We start from the raw sequence: 9,861 nt of genomic DNA, 5'->3' as shown, positions 1-9,861 counted from the left end.
GGAGGGTTGTCGCGTTTGAGAGACACGCGCCCCTTGTTTTTGCTTTTTTTTTTTTTTTTGGGTCTTTTTCTTGCCTTGGTCGGAAGATAAATCTTTGCATGTCAACCGTTGATTTCTTTTGTACTTTATATATCTCGTCACGTCAAAACTCGTAAACCTGATTTTCCTCTCACAAAAAATTCTAAATCGATATCTCTTATTCAAATTTACCTCCGATTAGCATTTCATTAAAATATGCAGACGACTCAAGACGAATTGATGTGGAGAATGACAGATTTGGCAAGGAAAGTCCTCGTATATTGACACATACAGCATTTAACAAGCGACTAGATTTGGGTCACCAATTGAGATAATTGTGAGATGAAATTAGCTTTGAAAGTTTATATGTGTCATGACCTGCCTATTTAAAAAAAAACAAATCACGAGACGAGAATTAATTTCGGATATATGTGATGGAAGACCGATTCGAAATTTCTTACAACATGAACCCTAATATAATTTATTGGTCGGAATATGAATCCTAATTTTTTTATGTCCTATTTCTCGCTTTTCTTTTTCTAATTTTTATTATGCTTCTCTGCAGAACACGAGAATCAAACCCCGCATCTATGATACTGGCGTTTTCATCGCCCAATCCTTTTATTAATAGTGCCGCATGTCTATCAAAGTGACACAAATTAAGTTATCGAGTAGGATAGAGCAAGAAATCCCGATCCGAGGAATTTTGAGATAATAAGGATAATATATTAAGGATGCAAATTTTATTTTTTTTTTATAGGTGATGGGATTATTTAATGGTCACGGGGAAGACAGTTAGGGACAGATGGGGACATTTTCTTCTTTTTTTTTTTTTGGGGAAAGAGAGGGAGACAGTTATCCAAACGCATTCATGTCCATCTTGACTCAACCCTGCAGTCCTTGTCCGACCGTCAATCCGCACTCTCTAATAATTCGCAAGCGCACATGTCATGAAAGCGCCTCGGACTGTCACGATTTCTCTATTCCGAAAAATGATTAAAATTCCCCAAATCGATTCTTCATTAATCAGGACGTATTAGATTTAAATTAATTTACGTAGCAAAATCTCAGATCGTTATTCCGCGACACATTTACGACTAAACTAGCTTTCGTTTCATGGTAAAAAAGAATATTCCAAATTGGTACCCTGACCCAAATAGACCCCTCAAACATCATATCTCGAGATATTGATGGACGGTAGATTTGGATTTGAGGCAATCGTTTCGGATTTTTCACAAGACAAAAGTTAGTTACCCACCCACGCATGGTCGAGTTGGTCGAGGGCGTTCCTTTCCCTTGGTGGTTTCTGGTTCGAAACTCTCATAACTCGGTTTCGTGATTTAAGTGGAGGGCCCCGACGATAGGTTGCTGGGCTAGTCTCCCCGAGGTATAGTCGCGGGCCGATGCAGGCGTAAACCGTTGCGTACCCCTACGGATCATTGGTCATAAAAAAAAAAAAAGTTAGTTTGTTGTAAATGTGTTATGAGTTATCAGTTTGAAATTTTTTTTTATGAGATGAAAACTAATTTTGGGATATGAGAGTACCGGTATGGTATCGTTAATAACCCAAAATCAAATTATCAGTGTTTTTTTTTCTACCTTGATCAATTCACAAACGATAGCTTACGGTCTATTTGTTTCGCGAAAAATGAATAATTTAAAAAATAATTATTTATATTGCGTAAAATAATTGTTCCTTGGAAAAACATTTCATCATACAATAAGTTAGTCTAATTGACAGTGAATATATTTGTCTTCTTTCCATATCTATAAGCGATCCAAGCGATTGTTCTTAAAAAAAAATATTTTTAAAATTATTCATTTTTCGCAAAACAAGCGGAGCCTGGACTTCTTTACAAAATCCTAGAATTTGATTCCTTCAAGCATAATTTGATCGATGATATGTCTGGATTCATTAATCTACTTGTGATATAATTAAATTCCCTCAAAACATAATTGAATACGGTCTATCTATCGTAGCGCAAATCACCCCAAAAAGACAAGTGCTGGTCGGCGCCCTCTTGTCGTTCGACCTTTACGGGATTTGTCCCGCGTTATATGTATTGTCCATCACATGCACATGAAAGAGTAAATTGGAGAATACAATATTGATTAGGCAATCTCAAAAGTCAACAAGTCTTTTTGTGGTTGACACGTGCTCACGATCCTTTGTTCCCTTGCTAGATTTATGCATCTCAGCACTTTATTAACAAAGGAGTGTAACCTAGCTAGCTAAATAAATACTCCAAAATTTTGCAAAAGTTGGGATGATTTATAGAGGGGCGATAAGTTACTCCATACATATAGCTAAAGACTAGCAATCGGTCGATGCGACGTTACTTACGCGACAAACAATTAACGTGTGCGACCAAGGGTTGTCGGACCCCATTGCCAATTTGGAAAAAACCCTTTTGTGCTTCGGATCCATGTTACCTATTGCATTCCAATCCTTGATTTTAGCGGGTCTCGTGGTTGAAATGTGTTAGACTCGCGTGTATTCGATACGCTCGAGAATGTGTCGCCACTCTATCCTCCTCCCTTTTTCCTCTACCTCCCTTCTTTTCACTTGTTATCTTCACTTTAATGGTATAGATTTTCTCTCACATCAGCAATTTCCCCTTCATTTCTCCCATCGATATTTTCATACGTGATCAATAATAGTCGGTAATATGAAGAATTTGATTTCTCAAGTCGAGAGAACTTCAGGACTTATTTCAATATAAAAAAAAGTTCACTAAAAAAAAAGGAAATTGCAGAATGCTATAAGTTAGGAAATTAAAATTGGCCTTGATGGTACTAGATTGGGTTTGTTATGTTCACTCTTCCATATGCTAATTGAATAAATTCTTGCTAGAATATGTTCCCTGATTTTTGTGATTTGACATCTCATTAGTGATGAGGTTTCAAACATGCAACATTATCAACATGTACGTGATGGAGGATAATGAGTAATCAAAGGATAGGCACACCACGTTCAAGTTCATTTGAATACCACAACTTTTTAATGGACCACATAAATACCCTGACTATTTATGTTTAATAGAGTATTATAACTTTTAGATCGATTAGTTGAGTGCCATAATTAGGAAACATTCGCCACAAGTATTGAAAGCTATGACACTCTTGTATTCGATCGAAAGTTACGACTCTCGTGTGAATGCTTCACGAAAATTATGACGCTTGTGATATTCTTTGTCCTCAAGTTCAACTAAAAAGAGAGGGAGACAAATGGTCCATAAACTTTGGTCTAATGTATAATATCATTCCTAAAATTTTCATTTATCTAATGTGGTCCATTAACTATTAGTAAATGTTCAATCTAGTCCCCAGATTGTATGAAAATAATGTTAAATGCAGCCCTTCTATTAATTTGAAATTTGCTAATGCGGCTTCAATCAATTAAGTTTGAACGACGGACCTAAAAAGAAAGTTACACGTGGATTACTCAAGTAAGATATTCATCTCGAATTAGGATATAATAATCCATGTCATCAAATAATAAATGATATGTTAACACCCTTTTTTTTTCCCCTTTCTGAAGTAGATGAATAAAATTATGGACATGGAACTCATCACTTTTTAAAAATTCAGCAAAGTTTGGTTTGCTTTTGACCAAACGGAAAGGACCGCATTGAATAATTATCAATTGCTCAGTAGTCATACTATACAAATTAAAAGTTTCATGTCCGTATCCTCTTGTTTGTTGCGACTAGGTACCTCATTTAATTTATTTTGATGAATAAGGACGTTTCACTTTATATTTTATTTTATTTAAGACGAAAATGTTAATCCACTTCTAGCTTTCTCACTAATGGGCCGTTTTAGATTAGTATTAATATGGGCTAAAATCACAGCCCATGAGCGTCTGCAAGCTGAACCAATGGGCCACCACCAATCAATCCCTCTTCAAGCCCATCTCTCACGATTCTCGAATCTCGATTTGCACTTTAAGTTTGTCATTTCTCATTGACATATGTGGGCTGGGCCCTTGGGCCCGGCCCGTGTCCCCTTTTAAATAAATAAATAAATAAATAAATATAAAAAAATCGAAAATTTTGGAAAATGGTTAGGGAAATAGCACTTTATTTGGTTATTAGATTTAGCGTAGTTTCGTTAAGTTAGTTTACACATAGTTTAGGAATTTTAATGAGTGCCTTTGATTTAGATGTGCTTAATCTATAGAAAAGAAATTGGATTAAAAGATAAAGTGTACTAAAGTAATATACAAGAGGTGGTCAAGAAAATAACACGACAGCAATCCCTATGAGGTAAATTCAAAGACATTGTGCGAAGCACGGGTCGACGATGTAGGAGCCGAAGCTCCGATGATGCACTCCAAGTGCGGGACGCTACTATATGACTCTACCCGGTGGTAGCCATCCGAAGATGACGTGAAGTCTACCTTCCTTACCATTACCCCCTAAGTTTAGAGAAAATATTTTTTCTTCCCTTCATCTCAGGAAATACTCCCGAATTTTACGTTCGAGAATTCAGACTAACCAGTTTAAGGTCTTTACTAAGGTCCACTCGTTCTTTTATTACTGTTCTAACGAATTGATTGCGATATTTTTATCTTGCTTTTTGTTTTTTGATTTGCTTGTCCTAGTTAAATGGTTAGGTTTCGTAAAGTGAAATATATGCAAGCTGGAGAAAAGAGAAAAAAAAAATTGCAAGCTGGAGCTTGGACTGGTAGATCAAATTAACATCCCACACATTAATTGATCCTTGCACTTGAATCACTAAATCAATCCCTGATCAATGGAGGCGGAGCCCCTCCAGGCGGTGGCGGCACCACCACTGCTCGGCGTTAAGGAATGAGGGTTGGCCCGTCCTCACGACCGTCAAACAAGGGTCGGTTAAACCACATGCGGTTCAGGCGAGTGGTGGCGCCACCGCCGCGCGCGAGGGGCACTTGCTCTTGCCTGTGGCCGAGCTCTGATTCTCCGACCTAATTGGTTAATGAGCCCCCAACCCAACCCCACGAGATGCAGAAAAATAAGATGAAGAACACATAATCTGAATATGTACTCTTTATTTTCCGATCCCGGAAAGGCGCAGACATGTTCGAGCATCGACTCAGGCGATAACGAAAACAATAACTACCAGTGGCACTGACAGTAAGTGCAAGTAGTGTGCTAGTACACATGATGTAGTGAAGAAAAATAACCTTTGACCTGAAGCCAGGACATGCTCAAATCCTATATTTGAACATGAGCCTGACTGATACAGGGTTCAGGTCGATCCCTGGCGAAGGGAGTAAAATGAGATTGCCAGTGATTACTAGTATCGAAGTCTGAGAAATGTTCGGTTCGATCGGCGCTTCTCTAGTCATCAGCGGATCGCTGCGAGACGGTTCCTCTTCCACACCAGTGGTTGGTAAATCCCGTTCTTGTTCTCCTCGAACTGAGTCCAAGGGAGTTTGCGCTTCGCCATCATCCGCTTCCTGGAGGCGACTCCCAAGTAGTCTCCAGCATTCTGTTAGGATTCAGCAAGAGGAGTATGAGGGTTATAGAAAGTTAGGACTACCTTCCTAGCACAGATAAGATTGATTATGTACTTCAGTTGTGAAATATGATCAGATGAATTTGTGACGTGAGATGAGAACCTGAACTCTTAAGACCCAAGTTTACATACCTTGAGACAAAGTCCCTCCGCAACGTCACAGATCGGATAATCGCTCGGGCAGCAATCGTCGGTCCCGGTGCAGCACACCGCGTTCTCGTAAGGACAGCAGCCGTAAAGCAGGCAGAGATTGTTGAACTCATAGAGGCAACAGCACGTCTCGCCGCTGGGGCAGTATGAGAAATCTCCGCATTCGGTTGGGGAAGGAGACGGGGGAGGCGGCGGCGGCGAGGGTGGGGGCGGGGGTGGTGGTGGGGGAGTGAATGACGGGGGAGGTGGTGGAGGCGGGACGACTGGAGATGGATAGGGAGACGGGGCGGAGGACTCTTTGGTCGGGTAAGAAGCCATCGCGTTGATGGCGCATAGGCCGAACGGGAGGTCGGTGTTTCTTCGTATCAGGAAGTATCCTTCCATTCCCCAATCTGTTCCCCAGGAGTTCTTCACAATCCAATAATCTTCGCCGCCTTCGGAGCCATAACCGACGATTAGGACCGCGTGGTCAATGTCGTCGGGATTGTCCGAACAGGTACCGTCGTAGATGCCCTGACGCGCCAATTCGCAGCATCGTCAAGCAAACGGTTTGCATGCAAAATCTCTCATCATGCAAGCGTAGAACAAAAGAACATCAGGAATCAAGACCTACCGAAGTGTAGAGCTGGAAATCTATGGCCGAGCCGTCCATGCCGACGCTAATCGGCTGCTGAACGACCGCGCAGACAAGGGCGCCGTCCGACGGATACACGTCCAGATACCCATCAATGGTCACCACTTTGTTATACTCCTCCTGATTGAACAAAAATCAAGCTCTAAATCAGATGCAGGGTAAAAGACTAACGTTTTCATCATGTTTCGCTGTGATGTCTAACATAATTCCTGACGAAAATGCGAATTAAGTTCACTCCAGATGAATTTACTTATTGCATTTGTCTTGCCTGTGCATCCTCTTCAGCGAATTCAATGAAACCTAAGAACATTACGTTCACATTCATAAGGAAGATTTGTGAACTCTCAGACTCAGCACATACAGAAAATTTTCTAAAAAATCTTCAACGATCTATTGTGCAATCGTCAATTCAGTTCTAAATTTTTCAATATTGTTAGTTTTGTTCTAAGTATTTTGACGATTTGCCAACGAAGTCATTCCGTCTAATTGGCCAGAATTCACTGACGTGGATGATGGTTGTCCTACTTGGCAAGGATAACTGATGCTGACATAAATAATTTTTTCTTTTTTCTTTCCTTTTCTTTTCTCTTTTACTGTTAAAAGCTGGCGACGAGGGCCCGCAAGCCCTCGCTGGCCTTAAATAAGGGTCACGGCCCTCGCCTAGATCAAAGCGATCACTAACAAGTCCTTAAAAGGAAAAAAGGCAATAAAAGAAAAAATAGAAATTTAAAAAAAAATTATAGTGACTACCAGCGATTTCAGCCAAAAAAGGTTGGAAAAACTACATTGGCAAATCGTCAAAAGTGTATAACGAAACTGACACGATTAAAAAGTTTAAGGCCGAATCGATTGCATATAATAGGTTTAGAAATTTCTAAACAATTATCCTCGATATATATCGATATTGGAATTATAGGGGAACGGACCTTGGCGACGTTGCAGACACCGCCCATGCCGGTGACACTGGTGTAGGGATAGTCAAATTCCGAATCGATACCGCCGTTGTTGATGACCCACTCGAAGGCATAGTCCATGTATCCGCCGTCGCATCCGTCGTTGGTGGTGTCGCAGTCGACGAGCTCTTGCTCCGAAAGGCTGATCAGGTCCCCCGTTTTGAGCGCATTGATTCCTTCCATGGCTCCGGTCGACGAGAATGCCCAGCAACTTCCTATGATCATGGGACATCATATTATTCAATAGAGAAACCACCCAAAAACACAATATTAACACACAATATTTAATAGTTCATACGGCCACAGCGCCATTACGAAGCTCAATCTTTCATTTCTGTTTTTTTTTGGGGTCAAACTTTTTATGGCCATTGGGGCTGACGTAGACTTTTTTTTAAATAATATTTTTTATAATTGTATGATTTTTTTTATTTTTTTATTTTATTTTCTTCCGTTTTTCTTTCTCCCTCCACTTAGTGCCTACGAGGGCCATCGGGGACGCCCTCACCAAGGCTCGCCTGTGGCCAGCAATGGTTGGCTGGCGACCCTCGTCCACCCTAAGGGTAAGGGAAAAGAATAGCTAAAGAAAAGAAAAGAAAAAGACAAGAATTACAGAACAATTCAAAAAAATCTTAAAATATTATTAAAAAATATCTACGTCAGCGCTGACAGTGTCATATTAGTACTGATCTATTAAAATTGGCCGGATGAACTGAATTGACATAAATCTAAAAGGTTTAGGACTAAATTAATTAAAAAAATTATAATTAAATTGATATAATTATAATAAATTTAAGAGTTTTCTTTTTTATTTTATCTCATAGACCGGCCAACCCTACAAACTTACCTAATGTTCTTGCGGTGAAGTGATTGGGTTAAAACCTGGCCACGTTTATCATGTAGTTACCCGACAACAAGAAGGCCCCACTATTTATTTCATGTAGTCGTATTCATGAAACGTGATTTGATGATGTTGAACCTAATGGTCTTACCTCCTCATATTTGACCAAACCAATAATATAAGACAAAGGAGAGAATTTCTAGTGATCAAGTCAATGGCATCTTCGCCACGTGCATGCAGGCCATGCTCTCTCAGTATCCCACTTATCGACCATAAAAATTCTACTGCATGTTCAAGCATAATGAAGCTTAATAGTAAGCTAACCTCGCGATTAGTCCAAATCAGATGGAATTCAAATCTCAAACTTTAGATACGGCTTGAAGTCAGATCAAACTCGGTGCCTGTCTGACGTCGTGCATGCTTATGTTATCGGCACGTTGAGGTGAGCATAGCGAATCGCGGCATCGGAATCAGTACGGCCTATTGTTGGTCATACCGATTCTTGAATATTCCGAGTTAGATGGAATACAAAACTCAAACTTTAGATACAGCTTGAAGTCAGATTAGACTCTGTGCCTATCTAACGTCGCGCGTGCTCGTGTTATAGGGGCGATGAGGTGAGCAAAGCGAATCGTGGTGTTGGAATCAACACGGTCAATTGCGGTTTGTACTAATTCTCGAAATATAAAGGGCTCGATATAAACGAATAAATCGGAAAGATAGGATAAGGTATGTTCCCGAATAATTTGTGATGTCAACATAGGGATTAGTAAAGTACACCGGAAAATTAATATGTCAAGAGACATACCACATTCTCCTTGGTCCTTCACACCGGTGACAATGCCATAGTTCCTCCAATCCAAAGAAGATGGTGCCTCGCAAGACTCCACTCCCTTCCTCTTGTTCCTCCTCAAGCTCTCCCTTTTGGCCCTCCACTTTTGGTTGACCGACTTCTTCACTTTGGACAAGTAGAGTTGCTTGAACTCCTCGTTGCTCAAGTCGGCGAACTTGTTCAGCCCCACACCATGCCTCTTGCCCTTCCTACTTCTCTCTATCACGTATCTCAAGTTCCTCTTGAAGTTCTCGAGCCGCTTCTCGGCCTCCGCCGCGTGCTCGTACACCTTCTTGTGCCTGGCCTTCCATCTCTGGAATAGCTCGGCGACCTGTTCGTCCGAAACGGCGTCTTTCGGGCTCTGCCCGTGGCCGACAATTGAGCACTCGCTGGGGAGAGAAGTGTGCGACAGAGACAGGCACGCGAGTGAAGCGAAGAAGAGGAAGGCAAGGCTTAGTCGAAGATGAGTTCTTGGAGAAGAACCCATCATGTTCTCTCGACTGAGAATTGAGAGAATAGGGTTTAACTTGGTGTGAGAGCTGGTTTCTATCCCTTTGAAATGGGGTTTGCTTATAAGATGGGAATTCTCGACATTGCCTACCAGTCAGCTCAACAACTTCTATTCTGTTCTTTTTTATTTTCTTTTCGCTGTCCATACTTAGCTGCTCTATTAAATTAACACTAAATCTATTTCATTATGATAAGGACTTTCGACATATATAATAAGGGGCTCCCTCTGGAGCTGTATGATCAATCGAAATTTGACTTTTAAATGTTGAGATATATATTTCTTTTTGCACTTCTATCGGATCATTCCATGTGAGTGGTTCGACTAAGACATGTCAAAGTCATCGAGAACATCGAAATATATATACGGAGATTATAACTTTACATATATTTAGGTATTGTAAATTTTCAAAATGCAGTGCTTTCG

The 9,861-nt window shown here is 40.5% G+C and overlaps 1 protein-coding gene across 3 annotated transcripts; it reads right to left on the bottom strand.

The window, feature by feature from the left end:
- Positions 1 to 5,032: 5,032 nt before the first annotated feature.
- On the bottom strand, positions 5,033 to 9,478 carry LOC115753778 (low-temperature-induced cysteine proteinase-like). Of its 3 annotated transcripts, XM_030692587.1 has the most exons (6): positions 8,904 to 9,478; positions 7,231 to 7,472; positions 6,284 to 6,424; positions 5,653 to 6,183; positions 5,320 to 5,493; positions 5,033 to 5,245 (listed from the first exon to the last, which is right to left on the bottom strand). In XM_030692587.1, exons 1-5 carry the CDS (start codon positions 9,415 to 9,417, stop codon positions 5,350 to 5,352), a joined length of 1,572 nt encoding a protein of 523 aa, XP_030548447.1. In that variant the 5' UTR covers positions 9,418 to 9,478; the 3' UTR covers positions 5,033 to 5,245; positions 5,320 to 5,349. The 3 variants fall into 3 exon arrangements, with proteins under 3 accessions (XP_030548447.1, XP_030548445.1, XP_048132363.1); XM_030692585.1 differs by having other exon boundaries at positions 5,033 to 5,493; XM_048276406.1 differs by having other exon boundaries at positions 5,033 to 5,493; positions 7,240 to 7,472.
- Between the last annotated feature and the right edge of the window lie 383 nt (positions 9,479 to 9,861).

This window comes from Rhodamnia argentea, chromosome 3 (genome assembly GCF_020921035.1).
Source record: "Rhodamnia argentea isolate NSW1041297 chromosome 3, ASM2092103v1, whole genome shotgun sequence".
NCBI classification, from domain to species: Eukaryota; Viridiplantae; Streptophyta; class Magnoliopsida; order Myrtales; family Myrtaceae; genus Rhodamnia; species Rhodamnia argentea.
Note: the sequence above shows the minus strand (reverse complement) of the source record. Positions and strands in the feature narration are given on the sequence as shown.

What these genes read in the sequence shown, in the direction of transcription:
- LOC115753778 (XM_030692585.1), bottom strand. Translation starts at nt 9,417, where the DNA reads ATGATGGGTTCTTCTCCAAGAACTCATCTTCGACTAAGCCTTGCCTTC. An exon ending in GTGTCTGCAACGTCGCCAAG is followed by an intron (nt 6,425 to 7,230) that starts GTCCGTTCCCCT and finishes TTGTTCAATCAG; the next exon opens with GAGGAGTATAACAAAGTGGT. An exon ending in ATTTCCAGCTCTACACTTCG is followed by an intron (nt 6,184 to 6,283) that starts GTAGGTCTTGAT and finishes TTGGCGCGTCAG; the next exon opens with GGCATCTACGACGGTACCTG.